This window comes from Eublepharis macularius, chromosome 3 (assembly GCF_028583425.1).
Source record: "Eublepharis macularius isolate TG4126 chromosome 3, MPM_Emac_v1.0, whole genome shotgun sequence".
NCBI lineage: Eukaryota > Metazoa > Chordata > Lepidosauria > Squamata > Eublepharidae > Eublepharis > Eublepharis macularius.
In genome coordinates this window covers 180,550,253-180,573,205 of record NC_072792.1, presented here as the reverse complement: position 1 = coordinate 180,573,205, position 22,953 = coordinate 180,550,253, and the positions used below count along the sequence as shown (strand labels likewise).

General features: G+C 45.4%; 2 protein-coding genes across 4 annotated transcripts in view; both read left to right on the top strand.

The window, feature by feature from the left end:
• Positions 1–4,302, top strand: part of DGAT2 (diacylglycerol O-acyltransferase 2) — a 54,976-nt gene extending 50,674 nt beyond the window's left edge. Inside the window, exons 7-8 of the mRNA XM_054973075.1 lie at positions 598–800; positions 2,661–4,302. Coding sequence (XP_054829050.1) covers positions 598–800; positions 2,661–2,815 — 358 coding nt within the window. The 3' untranslated portion in view covers positions 2,816–4,302. The remainder of the gene's footprint in view (positions 1–597; positions 801–2,660) is intronic.
• An 8,255-nt stretch (positions 4,303–12,557) lies between these two features.
• The window catches only part of UVRAG (UV radiation resistance associated), a 128,426-nt gene continuing 118,030 nt past the window's right edge, over positions 12,558–22,953 (top strand). For all 3 annotated transcript variants that reach the window (XM_054974802.1, XM_054974801.1, XM_054974803.1), the window contains exon 1: positions 12,558–12,858. In XM_054974802.1, the coding sequence (XP_054830777.1) occupies positions 12,769–12,858 (90 nt within the window). In that variant the 5' untranslated portion in view covers positions 12,558–12,768. The remainder of the gene's footprint in view (positions 12,859–22,953) is intronic.

Sequence of the window (22,953 nt, the reverse complement as noted above, 5' to 3'; positions counted from 1 at the left end):
CCCCCGCACCCCCAGTGACCTCTGCTCCATGTCCAGAAGATGGCAAAAAACCTCCAGGATCCCTGGCCAAACTGGCCTGGAGAAAATTGCTTCCTGACTTATTATTTATTTTATTTATTAATTCGGCTTTTAGGCTGCCCTCCCTGCAAGCTGGCTCAAAGTGGCGATTGGCATTACCCTGGGCATGTAAGAAGAGGAGAACTAAGCACTGATGCAACCCTTCCTGCCCTCCCTCTCATGATCTGCCCAGGTTCACAGAATCAGCATTGCTGTCAGATGGTCATCTGGCCTCTGCTTAAAATCCTCCAAAGGAGAGCCCACCACCTCTTGTCATGCTCTGGCACGAAAAGATTAGAGGGTGCCAGCCCACCACTGAAGCCTCAACCATCATTGGCATGGGAGGAGATTGGCATTCCCTCCTGAGCTCATGCTGCCACCAGTTGGTACAAGCTAAGGCCTGGTGGCAGCGCATGCCCAATGGTAATAGGCATACCTGGCTCGGGGTGACAAAATATCTCGCACCTGCCCTGTGTCCTAACATTCTGCCAAAGAAAAGGTTCTCACCAATGTCTGATTCTTTTTTTTTTCACCTTCCAGTGCGGATCTTGTTCCCGTGTATTCATTTGGCGAGAACGAGGTTTACAAGCAGGTGGTCTTCGAGGAAGGCTCGTGGGGGAAATGGGTTCAGAAGAAGTTCCAGAAGTACATTGGCTTTGCTCCCTGCCTCTTCCACGGGCGAGGCCTCTTCTCCAGTAACGCTTGGGGGTTGGTGCCCTATAGCAAGCCCATCAACACCGTAGGTAAGACGGAAGTTCAGGCAGACCACTTTGGAGGGGTGTGGGGGAGCTAGACCTGAGCAAGACCGATGAGAATGGAAATACATGTTGCAAATTACCTGGGGACACTCGAGTGCAGGATTTTGCTCGGCACATGTGAATGCTGCTTTCACTGGAGCTCCCTTTCTGTGATTGCATTTGCAAGAGAGTACAAATGTCAGCACCGAGTCTTAGATCTGTTTTCACAGCGAGAATTCTCAGGGATAGACACCGTAGAGCTCCTCTGACCTGCCAATTTGCATTTCTTTAATGTGTGAAAAGTGTCAAGGTCTGTGTTTCAATGAATGGGTATGGAGGTGGCAGAAACTGGGAATATGGAAGTTGTAAATAGCTTGGGATCTTTTTAGCAGTTGAGGAGGAACTGCTATCGAATGTGTGAATGTATTAATGCGGAGCAAATTGAAGTGTGTCTGTGCGAGTGCGTGGGAAATTGGAGGGGGGACACATGAAACGAGGTTCACTTGAACGTCCCTAGGTGCTTTCTAATGTGTATTTCCACCCTGGTGAGCTTTGAATGATCTGCATTTTGGTTAGAAACCTAGATTTGGTTGGAGACTTGGTATCTGGGAACCATTTATTTGTTATCTACCTTTGGTGTTTTGACCTTTCTATAAAAAAAGGTGGCATGGATAATGTGCATACAACAGTCCATCAAGTTCACCAGAGGTCATAGAAAAGATCACATTCACCAGGGGTCATAGAAAAGGTCGCCATATCCGGAGCAATTGTGCCAATTGGAAGCACGGCACGTGCTGGCGAGAGATTGTGTGTGCTCTCCAGGTTAAGAATGTTCATATTGACCGGGAAATGCCGTTACATGTTCTGATGTAATTTGGAGGCAACCGGCCAAATCCCCAGCCAGCGCAATGTCCAATAAGTGTGTACAGTTCCTGGTCTTTAATACACATTCCCCATACAGCTGGCATGGGTGGGATAACAATATAATAAATACATTATGATTCCGACCTAAGTGGTATGTACCCAACCATGCCATTCTGAACATTTAAAGCACTGAAGTCTTTGGAAAAAGGAGCAATGATATCTCCTGATTTTCTCCCCTCCCACTTTGCCTCTTATGCTGTTCTTACAGATTCTCTGATTTCCTCAGGAATAAATTGGAAGGAAGAGATGAGGGGACTGCATTCTTTTCTATAAAGACTGCAGATGATCAGATACACAGCACTTTGTACTAATTGGACTAATCTCACTCCACGTAATCTGCTTTGAGTCTCAGTGAGAAAGGCGGACTATGAATGTCACAAATAAATAAATAAATAAATAAATAAATAAATATCTGACCATTTACCTTCTTCACCATTGAGTAGTGGCAGGACTTTTTTTCAGCCAGAACGTGGTGGAACAGAATTCCGGCTCCTCTTGAAAATGGTCACATGGCTGGTGGCCCCGCCCCCTGATCTCCAAAGAGAGGGGAGTTTAGATTGCTGAGTGGCGCGGAGGGCAATCTAAACTCCCCTCTGTCTGAAGATCAGGGGGCGAGGCCACCGGCCATGTGACCATTTTCGCCGAGCGCAATTTAAACTTTAAAAAACTCCCCCCTTGTTCCAGATGACCCAAAGTGACGTCATTGTGTGGTACTGAGCTCCACCACCTCTTTTCCCAGAAAAAAAGCCCTGAGTAGTAGAGTGTGCATAAAATCTCCAGTCTAATTTCTCTCCTGAGTCACAGCTGTGAAGGACCTTAACTGGAGATTCTCGAGAGGTGTGGGTGCATAAGTTAGATTTGACTTTGCTAGGTGAACGGGTCATCCCAGCTGGTTGTCACACTTCTCTGTCTGTAACTCACCAGCTGTCTCTCTTGTTTCAGTTGGGGAGCCGATCACTATTCCCAAAATTGCAAACCCAAGCCAGAAGGAAGTAGACCTTTATCACAGCCTCTATGTGAACTCCCTGACGAAACTCTTTGACAAGCACAAGACGAAATTCGGCCTGCCGGAGACAGAGGCCTTGGAAATCAATTGACAGCAAGAGGGACTCGCGCTTTAGTTGCCTTGCATGGGTGGGGCCGCAGCTTGCTCATCACAAATCCGCATCCGAGACTCTTTCCTGCTGGAGTCGGTGGTTCGGCTCCTAAACTGTGAATTGGGGAAAGAGCGTTGATGCGTTCGTGAGCTTTAGAAGGATTAAAAGAAAACAAAGCTGTCGGAATCCTCAAATGTCAGACTTCTCTTGTAACGTTCTTTCTCGCTGACAGACACATCCTGTTCCACCGCCCTATAGTTTCCCATCGAACTCCAAAGAGAAAATGTTTGCGTTTGGAATCTGCTCTGTAAAATCCATATTGCCGTTCTTGGGCAGCGAACGAGGCGTCTGAGCAAAAAGCACAACGGGAAGGTCAACAACCTGCCCCCCCTCCAGCCAATTCAAAGCACTTATTTCGAATTGATGCTGGCCATAATCTGATACTCTCAATACGGTTGGCCTGGGGTGTTATGCTGCCCCCAAGTGGTGGCACTACATCATGCAAGAGGATGGAGCTCCGGACTGCTTCATTGGCGCCTGGCTTGTACAGTATAATGGGAAACGTGGTAAAACACGTTCTTGGAATGCAGAAAGCCCCCAGTTCAATCTTTTCAGTTACAGTCCCTCAGTGGAACAGGCTTCCTCGGGAGGTGGTGGGCTCTCCTTCTTCAGAGGTTCTCAAGCAGAGGCTGAATGGCCATCTGACAGCGATGCTGATTCTGTGAACCTGGGCAGATCATGAGAGGGAGGGCAGGAGGGGTTACGTCAGTGCTTACTTCTTGTGTTCCCTTCTTACATGTCTTGGGTAAGTCCAAGCGCCACTTTGGGGACAGATAGCAATTTTGCCCAGGCCGGTTCGTCTAGGGATTCTGACGGTGTTTTGCAATCTTCTGGGCATGGAGAAGGGGTCACTGGATGTGTGTGGGGTGGAGGTAGTTGTGAATTTCCTGCATTGTGTGGGGGTTGGACTAGATGACCTTTTGGTAACCTTCTAACTCTATGGTTCTATGATCTAGTAGTAGGTGATGTGGAAAAGCTCCTCTCCAGTCCCTGGAGAGCCCCTGCCAGTCGGTCTAGATAGGACTGACCCTGCGAGACCAAAGGCCAGTTTCAGTGTAACGCAGTCTCTTGATCTTCCACAGGCCATTGCTTGGACTGCCCTCCTGGTCTCGCTTTTTGTGTTGTGGGGAAGGGGCAGATGAGACCGTCCTGCTTACTGTAGCATCTCAGACCCCATCTTCGATATGGCGATAAGGCATTTGGCTGGCTTTGTAGCAGTTGATGGATTACATCTTCTGTGGGTGCTCACCGGAAAAGGAAAAGGAAAGTGGTCAAATTAGCATCCAGGAGCAGAGGGGAGAAAAGGAGAGACTGGTGAGGAGGGCCTGGCCAGCAGTCCTTTCTCACTTGTCCCCAGCCACAGGAAGTCATAACATGGAGCCAAGCTACAAGTGATGAATGACACTTGCCAGGCAAGGGAACAGACTCGCGTGTATTCCTCTCTGTTCACTTGCCATTCACTTGCTCTCCAATTGATCAAGTGGAGAGCAAGTGAATGGCAAGTGAACAGGGAGGAATACATGTGAGTCTGTTCACTTGCCAGGCAAGTGTCATTCCTCACTTGTAGCTTGGCTCATGGACCATCTCTGGCCCGTCTGGACTTCATATAGCAAGAGCCATAGTTTTAATGGGAGGGACAGAAAAAGACCAATGCTGCGTTCTCAGACTCTTGGTTTGGAAAGCCAGAATCTGCATTTTGTTCTGCAGTCACATTTGTAACTGTGCTGCTTTTTGGATCCTCTTGTCATTAGAGAACAACAACACACTTTGTAAACCGCTCTGAGTGTGGCATTAAGTTGTCCTGAAGGGTGGTATATCATAGAATCATAGGGTTGGAAGGGACCTCCAGGGTCATCTAGTCCAACCCCAAATATTATTATTGTGATGTTATTATTGTATGAGAATGGCTTCTCAGACACAGTTATGTAGCGCAAGGGCCTTTCTGGTCAAGAAAGGACTTTCTTGAATGCACAAACAATGCAAATTCAGTTTGCTCCCCATATTTTGTGGTTTTTTTTCTTTGTACCTCCTTGTACAAATCGGGGGGGGGGGGGAGGCTTTTTCTGATCATCAGTTTTTCTTCACTGACCTGTTGACCAATCTGTTCCCTTTTTCCCTTGATCATTTTTGGCTTTCAAAGATCTTTTGGTGGAGATTCAACCTTCCTCACAATGAAAAGCACATGTATGTATCTCCTGAAGAAATAGAGGGAGGGGAGGGTTGTCAGCCTCCAGGTGGTGGCTGGAGACCTCCTGGAATTACAACTGGTCTCCAGGCCACAGAGATCAGTTCACCTGGAGAAAATGGCTACTTTGCGGGTGGACTCTGGAATTATGTCATGTCAAGGTCCTTTCCCTCCCCAAACCCCACTTTCTCCAGGTTTCACCCCCCAGATCTCCAGGAATTTCCCAACATGGAGCTGGCAACCCTAAGGGGGAGCTCCATGTTAGGTAGCACAAAACCTGGAGTTGATGTTGGGTTGGTGATGCCAGGAGCTACAGTTTTATTCTGGTGTTCATGCACGTATGAAAGAGAGACAGGAGTGGGGCTAAGTAAGTCTCCAGTGCTTTTAACAGCAGCATGGCAGGGAGAAATTCAATCCCTGCATCTTTTTCCTTGTCCTATAAGCTCCGGGAAGGGAAATGAAGGCTCGGCTTTTAAAAAATGTATTTACATTATTTCTAGTCCGCCTTTCTCGCCGAGACTCAAGGCGGATTACAGAGTGCGAATCCGTACAGTCAATATCAAAGACATTTCAATAAACAGGTAATTGGTATATAGGTGCAAATCTGCAAAGATTTAAAAACCAGCAGAAATTCAACACAGAGCTGAAAGAAATGCTGAAATGGAGCAGAAGCAATTCTAAGACTGACATATTAAACAGCATTGGAGTTACCCAGTACGATACTTAAAGCAGTAGTAGCGACACTTTCACAGTTTGTCTCCTTTGCTTTCTTTTTCTGCTGTTATTGCCCCAACCGTCTTCTTTGTTTCTCCTACGGTACTCATCTCCCTAACCATCTCCTGCTCTCTGAAATATCTGTCTTGTACGCTGTTTATCCTGCTCCTCCTTCTGAGGAACGCAAAGTGGCATACATTATTCCCTTCTCCATTTTACCTTCACAACAGCCCTTTGAGGAAGGTTAGGCGGAGATAGAGTGGCTGGCCTAGGGTCGTCCAAGGAACAGAATTGAACCTGGCTCTCCTACTTCTCTCTGCACCCTCTTTCATCTGTTCTCCCTCGCTCTCCCTTGTTCCTGGAACTCCTCGCACACCCAAACACACAACAGCCTCCACAGTGCCACCTCTCTGCAGTCTTTCCTCAAAAGCTGCTGCTTCAGTGGATTGCTGAGCATAACTCCATCATCTTCCTTCCCAGCTGAATCAAAGCCTAAACTTTCTTCCCTGTGTGTAGCTTCCTTTGGGCGAACGCTCGTCCCTTAATGCTTGTTTTGTAAAACGTTGCATATCTTTGTGGTGCTCACAGATGAACTGGTCTGAGTTTCTCCTGGTCATGCGACTTTGAAAAATGTTAAGAGTCCAGTAGCACCTTTAAGACTAACCAACTTTATTGTAGTGTAAGGTTTTCGAGAAACACAGCTCTCTTCGTCAGATGCATTGATGCATCTGACGAAGAGAACTGTGATTCTCGAAAGCTTATGCTACAGTAAAGTTGGTTAGTCTTAAAGGTGCTACTGGACTCTTTACTATTTTGCAACTACAGACTAACACGGCTAACTCCCTCTGGATCTAGGAAAAGTGTTGGCAGCCTAAGAGAGCAAGAGAGGGTGAAGCTTTTGCGGCAGACTGGCTGATCGCTAACACAGGATGACCTTTTAAAGTGTCCGATTTCTCTCTATCCAGTCCAATGAATGTACAAAATAGCTCTTCTGCACAATTTATTGACTGTTCTTAAATGTTTACATGGATGTCGGCTGATGCTTTGTAGAGGAGGTTAGAGCCTAGGGCGTGCATCTAGATAGATATTTAAACATTTGGTCCTGCTGCATGTTTAACCAGGCCGCCTTCAGTTTTAATCGTCGCTACGATCGAAGCTCTTACTTGTGCCTTTTGGGTCATGCAGAAAGCCGGGGCTTCGGTTCCCGGGTTCTTGTGTCCCTGCGATCATGAGAATGATATGTAAAATAGAAAAATGTGCAGATCTTTGGCATCTCATAAAATATTGTATATCTGCAGGAAAATCCTTTTTGTACCAATTTATAGAAATAAACATAAGCAAAAACAATTGTGTTTGGCTGCTTTCTTGGCTCTGCCTTATTCCTACATAGATGGGTATTTTTATATATAGACCCCCCCCTTGGATCTTGGGGAGAAATGCAGATTACACAGTGCAAGTGAAATACAATATAATCAACAGCTAGGATGTTCATTGAGCAAAACACAATTATGAACAACAGGACGTTCACTGAGCAGATACAATAGGGTACAGTAGCAGAAGAATATAACAACAAGGACAACTGCGTTTATATACCACTTTTCTAGACAGATTAGTGCCTCACCCAGAGCGGTGAACAAGTTAGTGTTATTATTATCTCCACAGTATAGCTGGGGCTGAGAGGAGTGGCTTACCCAAGGCCACCTACTGAGCTCATGGCAGTTGTGGGATTCGAACCAGTAGAGTGCTGATTCACAGCCGAACCACTTAACCACTGTGCAGAAAACCTAGCACAGAGACAAAATCTTTCTGAAACAAAGACTGACTAGTTAACATAGCATGTTTACAGGGCCGGCGTGCCCGTTGAGGCCAGGTAGGCCGTGGCCGCAGGGTGCTGGAGGGGGCGCCGGAGGAGGCACGGGGGGTGGGAGCACGCGCCACAGAGCTGCAGCGTCCTAGCCCTCCCGCCCTGCGCTGCCGCCGCCACCAGCACATGCTCCTGGCCAGGCACAGCAGCCACGGGCAGCTGTCTGCGGCGGCACAGGGCAACCGAGCGGGAGAGCTGGGAGGCCACCTGTGCGCCGTCCCAGCTGCCTGTTGAATAGTGTGTATTCAGCGTGACTGCACCAGCTTAAGGAGGATCCACAAAGAGTCCACACCTTGTTTGTTTAGTAAAGGTGTATAATACAATTTATTTATAGGTGGATTAAGAGCAATATATACAAGTTTACAGTCCAGAGAGACAAAGTGCTTCGCCTACACCTGGACTTGCAAGAAGCCCCTACCATACTGTACATAGTAGCTATATATACATGTAGACACCCAATCAGATACATGCATGAGTTTAGCTGAGTCATTCACTTCATGGTCTCCTGACTCTTAAGTTAACCATCTGACTCTCTGTCACCTGATGTGTCTACCTGTCATACTGATCGTTCTGATCTAAAGCCTCTGCACACTGGCTTTTGACACTTAGATATCAACACTGCCTGCCCCAGCAATGCGCGCGCGGGTGCCAAAAATCCTGGCGCTGCTGCTGCATGTTTAGCAATGTGTCAACTCTGTAGTAGGAACATTATCTACATCAGCAGACAGTACCCAATAGCATAATCTATACTCCCTGGTCCTACCTAGGCATCTCTCTGAACTATTTCTTATGATACAGCATAATATCAGTTTGAGCCAGTTTGGTGTAGTGGTTAAGAAGACGAGTGGCAGGACTCTAACCTGAAGAGTTGGGTTTGATTCCCCATTCCTCCGCTTGAAGCCAGCTGGGTCAGTCACAGCTCTCTCAGAGCTCTCTCAGCCCCACCCACCTCACAGGGTGATTGTTGTGGGGATAATAATAGCACAGTTTGTAAACTACTCTGAATTGAATGTTATTATATTATTATTATTACTACTACTACTACTACTACTAGCAACAAAGCCCATTGTAGGAAAAATACAACGGGCTCTAGAAAGGGAAGGGGCTGGTGGGCGTTGCCTCCTTTGTGCCTGATCCCAGCTGTGTGAAGGTGGGGGCAGGCATTACCACCTGCTCTGCTCCTGATCCCAGTCACCTAAAAAATTAGTAAGTACAAATGCAATTCTTTTATAAGTATTTTCACATAATTAAAGATGAAAAAACATTAAGATTGGTGCTCATTACACATAATAGAAGAAACAGCTCAGAAACCAGAAAAAATCAACAGTCAAGGTTAAGTATGTTGAATAGTGACCCTCAAATGGTCCTTTTTGAATTGTATTTTCTCTTTCTCGTGCATTCTTATTCAGCGCACATCAAAATGGTCAAAATGGCCATGGTTATACTGACCACCACCAAAATGGTTATACTGACCATTTTGATGTGCGCTGAATAAGAATGCATGAGAAATTGTTTGCAGTGATTCTTTGGTGAGTCATTGATTGCTCTATTCATCAAGTGTATTTGTTCACAATGAAGAGATAGCAGTTATTTTTTATAAATATGTTTATTTTCAGAAAAGTGTTCCTTTGGTGGAGAAACATCTGGCCCCCGAGGAAGTGAACAGAACACGAAACAAGCCGACTTGTAGGGCGGGGGGAACCCCTTCGGGGGACCCTTTACATCTTCATAGTTCCACCAACCTGCAAAGAAAGAGAATATGCAATTCAAAAAGGACCATTTGAGGGTCACTATTCAACATACTTACCTTGACTGTTGATTTTTTCTGGTCAGTGGAGGACAGCTTGTGACACATGGTTTCCATTACTGGACATAGAGGGTCAATTCCAGAAGTGGTTATTTGTCAATATCTTCAGTGTCTAAGTGAAATTAACACAGAAATTAGAGACTCTTTTAAGAATGCTGTGGACTGAGCTGTTTCTTCTATTAAGTGTAATGAGCACCAATCTTAATGTTTTTTCATCTTTATGTGAAAATATTTATAAAAGAATTGCATTTGTACTTACTAATTTTTTAGGGGACTGTTGTTTCCCCCCCACCCCTGTGTATAGTTTGTGTATTGGAACGGTTATTACTGGGGAAAGCCTTTTGTGTTTTGCTGCTCCTGATCCCGGCTAGGTAAAGGGGGGAGTGGGCTTTGCCTCCTGCTCTGTTCATGATCCCAGCATGGGTTTCCCACCATGGCAGTGCCCTCTGGAGGCAGACCAGGGTAAGAGGTGAGTTGTCTGGATCACGCTTACTCTTTTTATATAGTAGGTTTATCATCATCATCATCTGGATAGAAAACCCTCCTGAATAATTCAGTTCTGCATAGTTTGAGGAAAGCCTGGAGGGTGGAAGCTTTCCTGATCTCGTCAGGTAGGCCATTCCATAAGATGGATGCTAGCACAGAGAAAGCACTTGTATGGGCAGCTGTTGATTTTGCCCAACCGCAGAGTGGTATCTGCAGAAGGCCCTGTCCAGATGAGTGAAGCTGCCAAAGCGGAACATAGGGGAAGAGGCAGTTGCTCAGATATGAGGAGCCAAGGCTATGAAGGGCTTTGAATGTGACAGTCATGATACAGGGGTTTAGCTTGTGTCTCTGCAGTGATTGCTAATTGCAAGGAACAGACAATCGTAAATTCAGAAGATCACTGATGTTTAAATAGAAGAGCTGCAGCCAATACGCTCGGACTAAAAATATAACCAGCTCTTTCATGCAACTTTAAAAAAATATACAAACAAGTATTGCTGATAACCAAGAAGTATCAGCAGTAAAACTGAATGCAAATATATTGCAGGCATCTGGAAATTTTATGCTTAAGGGTAGTTGTAATTGTATCTGGGCAGCTTGAGTCTGTTTCTCATGGACCCAGACAGAAACAGTCTTGTTGTCAGGACTGGTATTCAGTGGAAAATCTTTTGTCCCATAAGGAGAACCCAAACATAGATTACTTTCTCTTTCTTCTACTACTCTTTCTGTAAAAGCGTAGGCACATACTGGAAAAAAATAGAAATTTGGAAAGAAGGTTGACGTCCCTTGAGTCCATACCCTGGTTAAGACTAACTCATCCATGTCCTAGAAGATTCTATGGTTTCCCACCCTGTTTTTTGTACTTAATATCCTGCTTGGCCAAGTGACTGCTGTCACAGCCCAAAGGCATTCTGTACATGTTCTCCAGTCTCATAGGTTTGCACTGTGTTCTGTGATCTGTCATTGGTGGCTTCCACTCCATATTTTCTCTTGAACAAAATTGAGTCTCAAAAGTGGCTAAACAGCTCCCAAGTTTGTGGATAAATTGCCAGCAGCCTTCTTTCCTGCTCATGTCCCTTTAAAAATCAAACTATGCTTTCTCTGCCTCTCACCCTTATGAACTAGCACTATTGTTCCTTCGCACTGAGGAAACCAAGGAGATTTTCAAGGTATAAGCTTGGGAGAGCCAAGCTCCCTTCTTCCAATACAGGGCCCTGTATCTAAAGAAGGGAGCTTTGACTCTTAGAAGTTTATATCTTGACTATTTTCTTGATCTCTAAGGTGTTATTGGACTCTAGTCCTTCTGCTGTATTGCATAGCAACACAGCTACCTACCTGAAACTATCCTTTGCACCCAGTGACACCACACATCTGGATTATCATTCCATATGGCAGCAGATAACCGCATTGGAGTGGACACGATACGGTTCCTACATGCAGTAGCAATTGCATTCAAACAGCTTTTAAAATTAAAAAAGCTAGGCTTGCGATGGAGGGAGGAGGAGCTGGAGGCCTGTAAGTGGGAAAATGCAGTAACTGATACTAGAGCAATGAAAGATTGAACAACATGCATGAATCTGGAGAAGTATTGTGGGACAGGCAGTGCATGGAATAAGTTAGTGCTGCCTCCCAGTGGATCTTTCCTGTTCTTGATGATGTGTGGAGACTGGAGAGTTACTCCATTCCATCTTTGCAGAAGGTAGCGTTGCCAACTCTAGGTTGGGGCATTCCTGGAGATTTGGTGGAGCAGAGCCTGGGAAGAGTGGGACTGCAGCAGGATATAATGCTGAGACCACCCTCCAACACAGCTGTTTTCTCCAGAGGAGCTAATCTCTGTTGTTTGGAGATCAGTTGTGATTCCAGGGGATATCCAGGCCTCTGGTCCCACCTGGAGGATGGCAATGCTTGTCAACCCCAAATCTCCAGGATTTTTGCTTTTGGGTTACCAACTATGGCCTAAGAAATCCTGGAGTTTGGAGGCAGTGTATGTGGAGACGGGAATTTGGGACATCAGTAGAGTATAATGCCATAGAGTCTACCCTCCAAAGTTGCCATTTTCTCCAGGGGAACTCTGGCTGTAGACTGGAGATCAGCGGCAATTCTGGGAGAGCTCCAGCCCCCACCTGGAGGTTGGCAACTCTAGCCGTGATCTTTTCTCTGCAGTGCATTGTGGGTGATAGCATCCTTGGCATCTCTGGGCAAGGCCTTCTCAGGTTGCCATGGAGACGGCCTGCCCTTCCCGCTCCTGCCGTACGCGCTTCTCCTGCCACGTGACAAAACATCCCCCACGTGACTTGCCGTCAACGTTCTGTTTCCCCGACCCCTTCTGCCAAGCACCGTCGGTTTAACTCTTCGTTGCTAAGACAGCGCTGCCCAATCGGAAGCGGCTCCCGCGCGCTTCTGTCCCGCCCCGCGGAAGCGCGCGGACCAACCCGAGGCGAGCTAAGCGTTCACTGTCAGAAGGGTTTGACAGCGGGAAGTTAAGTTGGATTGGCTTTCCCGCCGGCCAATGATAAGGCGGCCAAGCAGGCCGCAGCCCCGCCTCCTATCACCCGGAGCCAATCAGCGCCGGGCGTACCTCTATCTCTCAGTCTTGTTCTCTCAGCCCTTCAGTGCGGCTCGGAATATGGCTCCGTGAGGGAGCGACCGGGAGCGGGTCGGGCGGCCTCTGCCCTGGGCGACGGTTGGGAAAAGGACAAAAGCCGTTGGCTGCCGTGACGTCACCGCCGCCCTTTTTAACCCTTCCGCGCCCGGCGCCTGTGGGGTAGGGGCTCAATGCGCAGGCGCCGAGTCTGCTCCTGTCGCCGCCGGGCCGCCCCGGGAGCCCCGCCGTCAGCATGAGCCAAGCCGCCGCCGCCGCCGCCGCCGCCCTGGCCCCGCCCGGCCCCACCTCCCGCGCCCTCCATGTGGAGCTGCCCTCGCAGCAGGTGGGTCAGGCGCTGCCCCTCAGGTGCCTCAGCCCGGGGAGGGAAGGGTCCTGGGCAAGAAGGTTGCCAGCCTCCAGCCCCCCCGGGAGATCTCCCGGAATCACAACTGGTCTCCAGGCTGCAGTGATCAGCCCCACTGGAGAACATGACCACTTTGGAGGGTGGACTCCATGGCACAATATCCCACTGAGGCCTTTCCTCTCCCCAAACCCTGCCCTCTTCAGGGTCCACCCACAAATCTCCAGGAATTCCCCACCCTGGAGCTGGCAACCCTAATTTGGGGGCTGGAGTGAACACAGACCTTGGTAATGGACACCTTAGGGGCCCAATAGGATTGCTGGTCTCCAGGCAACATTCTTTTTTAAAATTTATTTTAAAAGTTATTTTTACATCATTTTAATGTTATTTTTATTTATGTTATTTTTACATTTTGTTGGCTTTTGCGGGTTTTTTAATATTTTTAAATGTATGCTAGTTTTACATTTTTTGTTATTTTTTATTTATTTTATTTATGTTATAGAGTGTCTTTCTCACCGAGGCTTAAGGTGGAGTGCACCTTAAGCCTCGGTGAGAAAGAGTGGAGAGTGCTGTCAAGTCATAGCTGACTGATGGCAACCCCTGCTGAGGTTTTCACGGCAAGAGACGAATGGAGGTGGTTTGCCATTGCCTGCCTCTGCAACCTTGATCTTTGTTGGAGGTCTCCCAACCGATTACCAGGCTGACCCTGCTTAGCTTCCGATATCTGACAAGATCAGGTTCACTTGGGCTATCCAGGTTGACGTAAAGTAATAGGGTACATAAATGCAAACTGGCAAAGATTTAAACCAGCAGAAATCTGCTACAGAAGGAATTGCTGAAATGCAACATAAGCAGTTTGAAGCCTGACATATTGAACAACACAGAAACTACCCAGTAGGATCATACTTAACAGCAATTGGGAAGACATGGTAGTAAAATCCATAGTCCCTATCCCTTTATTAATGCGTCTCTTTGAGACTGCTTCCTTCCAGTACAGCCATACAATAAAAAAATCCTCTTGAATAATCCAGTTTTGTATAGTTTATGGAAAGCTAGGAGAGTGGGAGCCCTCCTGACATCTTCAGGTAGGATGTTCTATAAGGTGGGGCCCTACAGAGGGCTAGCAAACTTAGCTGCCAAACGGGCTCTGTCTTCCACTGTGGGATGGGTTGGGGTGGGGGTGGGGAGTCTCTTGCTTGGGACATTCCAGAGGAGAAAGGGAGCACTAGTTAATTTTAGGTGAGATTAATGGGTGTTGTGAGGGAGGCACAGTGGTGGAATTGTGGGGCCCGGCATTATTTTTTGTTTAATGTTGCTTATTTACTTTATATGTGTTCTGCTTTTCTCACTGAACCTCAAGGCACAATACTGAGTGACAGGATTGAGGCCCCTAAAGAGCAATGCAATAGGACCAGGGTTACAGAAATTCGCGACCAAGTAAATGATACGTCAAATAGTGGTGTTATAAAAGTAGCAAAAATGCAGTAAGAGCTGGGTAAAACAAGTACTACAACAGTTAATACTTTCCACACACAGTGGCATAGTCTACAGTCCTATCCTTTTAATAAATGCCCCTCCTTGAACCTTTCTGTTGTAAGTTAGTGTTCAATAACTGTAAGTTAACTGTTCACCGCCCAGAGCCCCTGGGGATGGGCGGTATATAAATTGAAAAAATAAATAAAATAAATAAATAAAATAGGAAGAGCTCCAAAAGCAGTTGTAGCTTTGCATTTGAAGTATGCATTACTGTCTTGTGGGAGGATGTGAGAGAAAAGACCACAAACTCCATATTCAGAAATGATCAAACAGTGCTATCTTTGACATCCGTTAAACTATCTAAGGAAGAGTTGTTAGGAAGAGCACTCTCTTGACAGCGGGTCTCCAGCAGTTGGTAAACCCTGCTGAGGTAGATAAACTACAGCATCTTCCTCTGCATGGGTCCATTGCTCAGAGACACAGCATTTTTCTTGCAGGCAGAAAATAGCAGCTTTGATCCCCAGAATCTCCGTTTGAAGGCTCTCAGATGTTTGGAAAGACCTTGTTCTGCTTGGGACACTGGAGAGCCGCTGCCTTTTGGAGTAGATAGTGCTGAGCTAGGTGGTCTGGTGGTCTGACTTCACGTCCCATACTTGAGGGATAGCAAAATGCGTCCAGTTTTTATGTTTATGTTTATTATTAGATTTGTAGAAAGTAGTCCAGTAGCACCTTTAAGACTAAATTACTGTAGCATAAGCTTTTGAGAATCACAGTTCTCAGTGATTCTCGAAAGCTTATGCTACAGTAAAGTTGGTTGGTCTTAAAGGTGCTGCTGGACTCTTCTATTTTTGCTACTGCAGACTAACACGGCTAACTCCTCTGGATCTTTATTAGATTTGTATCTGCCTTCCCTGCAGGCAGGCTCAGGGTGGCTCACAACAAGCATTTAAATACAAATTTAAAATACATATTAAAACAGATAAAACCAATCAATAAATACAAATTTACATAAATAGGCATCAGTATGTATCTCAGAGGCAGACAGAGGCAAACCCGTAAAGTGCAGACAGTAGAAGATGGAAACAATCAGCCAGAGGGGGACACTGTCAGACCTCAACCATAGGTCTGGCAGGCCCTGCGGAACTGCAAGAGGTCCCACAGGGCCTGAATCTCCAGTGGGAGAGAATTCCATCATGCTGGAGCCAGTGGGAAAGCCGATGTAGCAGATCCATCAAGAAGCTGAGGATATCGCAATTAGAATCTTGACATAACCGTGAACTCACTTGGTTGCCTTAGGCAGGCTGCAGTATGGTAATAAGTATTCTCTTGGGTTATGAAGAGGTTCTTTCAATAAGGAATGGTAGTGATGAAGAAAAACCGGTCTCTTAATATATATTGCTTAGACAGCAATGGGTTGATTAGTCTTTGTTAAGCGAATTGGAGTGAGAGGTGAGAGAATAGATTTATTCTTCGGGAGACTGGCCTGGGAAATTGATTTGGGTAAGGAATAATTCTTTGCCAAAATGCATGGAATGGCCAGGGCTTCACATGGACAACGTAAAATGTTTTTCTTACTCTTTGTTGTATTTGGGATAAGGAGGAAGAACATGTCCGTTGCTCTTGCTGTTTCCTGTGGGATACTGGCTATACACAAGGAAGAGAGCTTTGAAACCTTGTTTTCTGACTAGGTGTTGGCTCAGTCTGTAATCTTTCCAGGTGGTTGTGCTGTTTTGTGGCTAGGATCAGTAACAGTCCCACCATGCTCTGTTTTTTGTTTTAGCGAAGCTTGTGCTTTGCTGAAAATTAGGATACAATAATGCCTGCCTCTGCACAAAGCACAAAAGTTAAGAGTGTTTGAGAGGAATTCTTTAACCCCAAATTACATCTGCAGGTATTCTCTGCTTATTCTGAGATATTTGGCTCCCTGATGGATGGCAGGAAATATCTGGGCTCTGGATGAACATTTTTTGTGTCTTTGAAGGCGAATTGGTCTGGAAAATGCCTCTGATTTGGACTGTGCACATTCTCTCATCTGACTTATCTCTAGTTTTTTTCCAACATCTCTTGTTAGACACAATCTCGTCCAGTTTGACTTCAGGGCTGAAGTCGGCATGCCTTTGTTTTTGATGGTAAGCGAATTAAGTGTTCTTCCATTCCTCTTTTCTCTCTCTATCTCATGCTGTTTTCCCCACCTCCTTGTTTACTTGACTGATGCTTCACTGGATGAATTTGTTGCCCTGACTCTTGCGGCCTCGTGAAGCTTTTTTGGAAAGGGGGGCAGAAGATGAAGCAAAATTGTGCTTCTGTTGTTGAGTCATCTAAATATAGCTTAATACGCTTCCAGTGTTTACGGTTTCACAAATTTCAGCTTCTTTTGGCTTTACTTTTGTTGTGTTCAGTGTGAGGTGGAGCAGGAAGGGCCAGATGATCAGTGCCAACTCAGTTTCTCAGCCCAGCCCTTTGACATGTGTTTAGTTGGCAAGCAGCAATAATTTTCCTTGGTAGTCTTTTAAAAAAGTTTTGAAACATGTTCTGTGAAATAGTTATGCTGGATACCACTTGCTGCAAACCATTGCAACTTCTTCCTGATGTAGATCGGCTGATGTCGGGCTTTTCCTTCAAAAACCTGGGTGGATAACCACGTCTAAGGGAACAAACAATGTACCATTAAAGACTCTCTTCAAAATTATATTATGTGAAATGTTCTTAAAGTGGCGCAGTGCATATAAGACAATAATTATTTTTTTACAATTTCATACTTAATTCACACCAATTTACTAAGTGACTATAAGACAAAAAGTCCGACCAATAATGGGAGTAGGATTGGCTCCCACAAAGTGCTGAAATCCTACTTCCATTATTGGTCGGACTTTTTGTCTTATAGTCACTTTGTAAATTGGTGTGAATTAAGTATGAAATTGTAAAAAAAATATTGTCTTATATGCACTGTGCCACTTTAAGAACATTTCACATAATATAATATTGAAGAGAGTCTTTAATGGTACATTGTTTGTTCCCTTAGATGTGGTTATCCACCCAGGTTTTTGCAGTTTACTTCTAAGGGTGCTTCTCTTTTCCTTAGGGCTTTTCCTTCATGCAGAAGGTCTGATTTTATAGCCCCGGTGGCAGGATTGGAACCCGAAAGTGGTGCGTGCATCATGAAAAGTTCCAAGCTTTCAAGAGAAGGTGCAGCTGTTACGCTTCCTGTCTCACTTTTCACTGATTCTACTTCCTTCCTCCCCGTCTCTTTAGAAAACACTAATTCAGTTTGACTCGGTTGCACTGGTCCTGCGTGTAAAAGTATAAGCAGAAATCCTATGGTGTCTTAGAGACTAACAGAATTTTATTCCGTCATAAACTTTTATGCATTAGGAATGCTTCTTTGGAGGCAGCGATGTTATCCTTAACAGGCAGACATTTTATGTAGGAGTTCAAAAGTAAAACGGGATCAAGGGGCTGAGAAATGCAGGCCACGAACGATGAAGTGTAATTTAACATCCAGATCTAGTAATGGTATCTGTATTTTTCTGAATTAGTTACACTAAGCCACTTAATACCAGTACTGGGTGGGGGCTCCCCAGTTTTTAAGTGAGATTAAAATCCTAAATCCCTGTTCAACCCAGGTGGATATAGATACTATGAGCCTCTTAATAAAGCCCAAGTCAGCAGTTTCATGCTGTAGTCTCCCTTTGAAGTATTTTTGTTGAATGAGAACCCTATGACTGAGAACATCTTCCTGTTGGTTTCTGACTATTACAGCTTTTAATGCTAGATGTGTGTAACTTGTTCCTTTATATAAATAGTGAACTCTTTGTCCTAGGAGGGTATTGAATGTTGACTCATATTGGCACCTGTCACATTGGAAGATGAACAGGTATCGGTGTAGTCCTTGTGTTAAGACCTGGCAGGTCAGGTATATTTTGGAGCTGCATAACTGGCCTTCCCATTCATATCCAGTGTTGCTAGTTTTATCTTTCACCAATCATGGGGGATATTTCTGTTGCACTCGGCAGCAGCTCTATGTACCTGTCCTCCCTAAACATCAGGAAGGAGCTGAAGAGCTTGACACGGGTGGATCTTTCGGTTAGCAGTGTATCCTGGCCTTCATGCTGTACAGCTGCTCTTCTGTCAAAGCCTTGAGACGGTGCCAGGCTGGATTCCCAGGGGCTGATGCCGGGTTCTGCTTATATCGCACTTGTACGCCTTTGGGTCTTGCTCCATAATGGGCATGTGGAACTGACCTAGGTGGGGCTGTGTGCCTAATGTCTTTGAAAAGGTAACCTTTGATCTAAAATGATATGGCCTGGGAAGAATAAAAATGCAGAATGGGAAAGCAAGAGACCTCGGTAGGGTATAATGCCGTAGAGTTCACCCTCTGAAGAAGCCATTTTCTCCAGGAAAGCTGATCTCTGTTGCCTTTCTGGTGAAAGAGACCAGACTACGGAGGTATGGCGTCACTATTACTTTGAACCCCAGATGCTGCTGGAGTAATACTTGGAAGAAAACTGGTTTGTGAGATTAGGATCTTTCCTCTGTGTATAATCTTATTTGGAGTATTTTCATCTGTTCCACACTGCAACAGCATTCTAAACTACACTTCAGTAGTGAGGTATTGATCTGGAGGCCCGAGTTCAAATCCCTTCTCTGCTGTGAGGTTCACTGGGTGACATTCAGCCAGTCATTCTCTCTCAGCCTAATCTACCTCGTAGGGTTGTTGTGAGGATAAACTGAAGAACAGGGAGCTCGCGGACACCTCCAGATTCTGAAATACTAGGTGCTGAAAGAGAACTTGTGCACACGCCTCTCCCCCATTTTCAAAGCATTGTGTTGACTACGTTTCCCATGCCCGTCCGCAGTAACTTCTGAATCAGAGCAGGCTTTGATATGTAGTTTTCTGCTCAACTATGGAACAAATTAAACTTCCAGGACTGATGCATTCCACGTGGAAGGATTTGAGCAAAAATGCAGGCGCAACGTTGGAGCCTGTCACGCTACAGTCAGTTGATCTCTCGAAGCTGCTGTGCCGATTGCTGAGATTTGGTCAACAACACAGAGGTGGAAATTTTTTTTGCTTGGAGACAAGGGAGGCCATTTGTGTGACTGGGTTGCTTTTGGTTCTGATGGAAGTTACTAGGCTATTTTCAGCTGCTTGTACAGCTCTGCCAGGGTGGGGGGGGGCAGGATGATGCCGGCCTATCAGAGAATGGCTTTTGGGCAGCAAGTTATCCTTCACAGGTCCTGTTTAACTTGATGGGTAAGGGAGCACAACAGAGCTTTTCTTGGTGGATTGTACCAGCGTTAACAAGAGGTTTAAGAGTGACTTTTGGCCTTTCGGCCTCAATTACCCACATGGTTTGAGCCAGTCCTAAAGCCGATCTTTGCTGTTCCCTGTGCATGCTGCAAACAGGAAAGCATCCATACCCCCTCCCTCTTGTAGACAGCTGCTGAAAGCCATGCTGCCATAAGAATGAGAGGCTCTCAGTGAGAAATCCGGTGAAGTTCTGCAGATCTCATATTTCCCTTCAATTCCGACAGCTCTAGATACCATGATAAATTGATCTTGATGTTTTGCAGATGCGCTTCGTAGTTTGATCACTCTTCTGCCTTTTCAGGGAGCCTTCTCTTCATTTTGTTTGCAGTGCTGAAATGTAAACCCATGCTTTTGACAACCAGTATCTCCTTAGCTTGAGGTGAAGAAATGGTGCATGCTTCATAAGCGACCATTCTCAAAATTCGCGGCTTGATAAAGGGTTTTGACATATATTGTGTAATCTGTCTTGAGTCTCAGTGAGAAAGGCGGACTATAAATAACGTAACAAATAAGTAAATGAATGTTTGAGGGTCCTTTGCAGAGACTCCTTTTTTGTGACTTGCTCTGTACAAACCCATTCTGCAGTCACTCCATTGGCTACCTATAAGTTACCGTGCTCAGTTCAAGGTATTGGTTATCACATACTAAACTCTTCACAGCCTGGGTCCGGCATACCTACGGGACCGCCTCCCTCTCTATGTTCCTCCACAGCAGCTTTGCTTATCTGAACAGGGTCTCCTGCAGGTGCCACCCTGCACATGGATGAGTTGGCAGGGGCCTGTACATGGGCTTTCTCTGTGGTGGCCCCTATCCTGTGGAACAGCCTGGCTAAGAAAGTCAGAAGAGCCCCCACTCTCCTAGCTTTCTGTAAACAATGCAAAACTGAATTATTCAAAAAGGCTTTTGTATTGTAAGGGGGGGGGGTCTCAGATGCTCCCCTAACGAGTTAGGAGCCACGGACTTCACCACTATGTTGCCTTACATACTATCTGTTGCTTTAAATATGTGCTCTTATGTCAGCCCTAGAAATGCTTATGTTCTGTTTCAGCATTTCCTCAACTCTGTATTGGATTCTTGCTGATGTTACGTCTTTGTAAGCTTGCATTTATTTACCCTACGGCATTGTTCATGAAATTGTCTTTGATAGTGACTGTATTACTCTCACACTGTATAATCCGCCTTGAGTCTCAGTGAGAAAGGCAGACTATAAATGACATAAATAAAATCAAATTTTAAAAAGTAAAGGGAAAGTGCTATACATTGTAGCAATCTCTGTGTAGAAATCTCTGTGTATCTGGCTGTATTTGGTCACTTTTTTGCATGTAGGTAGTCTACATAGGGGGGAAAGTGTGCATGCCCGTGCAAGAAATAGGCACAAATGTATTTTTCCTCAGAGTGGCTTCCCCACTTGGTACAGTTGCTTGTAAGCATTATAAAGCCGTAAAAATGAGCAGTGGAAGACAGAGGAACCTCTTAGCTTTTCCTGACAGCTGTTTATTCTGGTGGCATTTGGAACACTGGTAATAAGAATGTATGTGCATGTTGAAGACTTTTCTCTGCCGCCCTGCCAAAAAACATGTGGATGTTCGAGTTTACTGCATTTGTGAGGTGCAAATTTTTGTCACTGGAATGAATCAAAAATTATATTAGATGCTGTGTTACTTTCTCCTAGATTGTGAAGTTTGAGGTCCATAAAAATAGAAATCCTGTTTATGATTTAATATTGTGGAGCAAGTAACCTCTTTGTGCTAAATTGCCATTTAAAAACAAAATGAACAAGACAGAGGACCTTCAGTCTCCAGCAGTATGGGCTTCTTTTTAAACGTTGCTCCAGAAGCAGATCAGGATATTTTTCAGTGTCTCCTTTGACCTAGTATTTCTGAGCATTGATTTTTCTGCTCCACTTCAAAAGTTCTGAAAATTGCAAAACGTGAGTTTGTTTATTGAGGTCGTTGGTATGACCCATCTGACCGTAAGGACCTAAGGCAGGTGAGCTGAAAAATAACTTCAAAAACCAGTCAGTGTTTTTTAGATTGTTGTGTATGAGTCTGGAGAGCCAGGCCAGCTGGGGCAAAGGGGGGAAGATATAACTGTCAAAGGATTCTCTCGGAGCTGGGCAGCCTAGGAACAGATCTGCAGCTGTGAATTGCTCCTCTGTAAAGCCTAGTGTGGAAACATCACTGACTCCTTGATTTGTTAAATCAAAAAGAGTCCAGTAGCACCTTTAAGACTAACCAACTTTATTGTAGCATAAGCTTTCGAGAATCACAGTATTCTTCGTCAGATGCATGTGCACGAAGAGAATGTGATGCATCTGACGAAGACAACTGTGGTTCTCGAAAGCTTATGCTACAGTAAAGTTGGTTGGTCTTAAAGGTGCTACTGGACTCTTTCTGATTTTGCTACTACAGACTAACACGGCTAACTCCTCTGGATCTTTGATTTGCTAACACCTTTCAATTCGACCAGGTGAATGGTAGGCTCCGGTGTTTCAGAACCACAAACCCACATCAGTCAATCTACCTTGGGATACATGTGGGGTGATGTCCCTTTGTCTTTGGGGTGCATGTATGTGCGTGCACCTGCAAGATGCTTTGATGCACTCACCCATCAGTGTCCATGCTGGAGCTGATGTGAAGAAGTTGTAAGTTCCTCTTAGTGAGCAACAATGCTTTGTTTCTTTATTGTCCTTAAGCCTATACCTTAGTCCTGTACCTGCATTACCATAGAGTTGTGCTTTGTAGTAAAAAAGTTACTGTAGTTAAGGTCCATTGCCTCAATTCCACTTGCACGCTCCAATCTCTCGCCAGCACTACTACATATCCCTTGGGAACAGCTGTACTCTTGGACACCTGCTCAGTCACAAGGGGAAGTCCCTAGGTATGGGGGGGGCAAATATCCAGGCGTGGTGACATGCGACAAAGAGAGACTCCAGCGTCTTGCCTTGCAGGGGTGTTGGAAGGGAACATGGGCACGTGCTTCCTAACCTCAGCCTTCCAGCTGGGATTGCATGCCAATGCAAGAGAGGTTCTCACTGAGGGGGTGGGGTGTGAAAGAGCCTGACAAGTGCATCATACAATTAAAATGTGACTTGGATGAGATGAGAATGAATATCGAGAAAAGGTGTGGGGGGAGGCGTAAGAGTTAATACGTAGCAGGTCCCCTCTTTTTCTCCTGGCAAGCCTATCATGATGCCTTGGAATGGTCTTGCAACTTGAGTAATATTGCAGAAGTCAGATTTTTGAGAAAGAAATCCCATGCAAACTTTTAATGCTATGAGAACTGCAGTC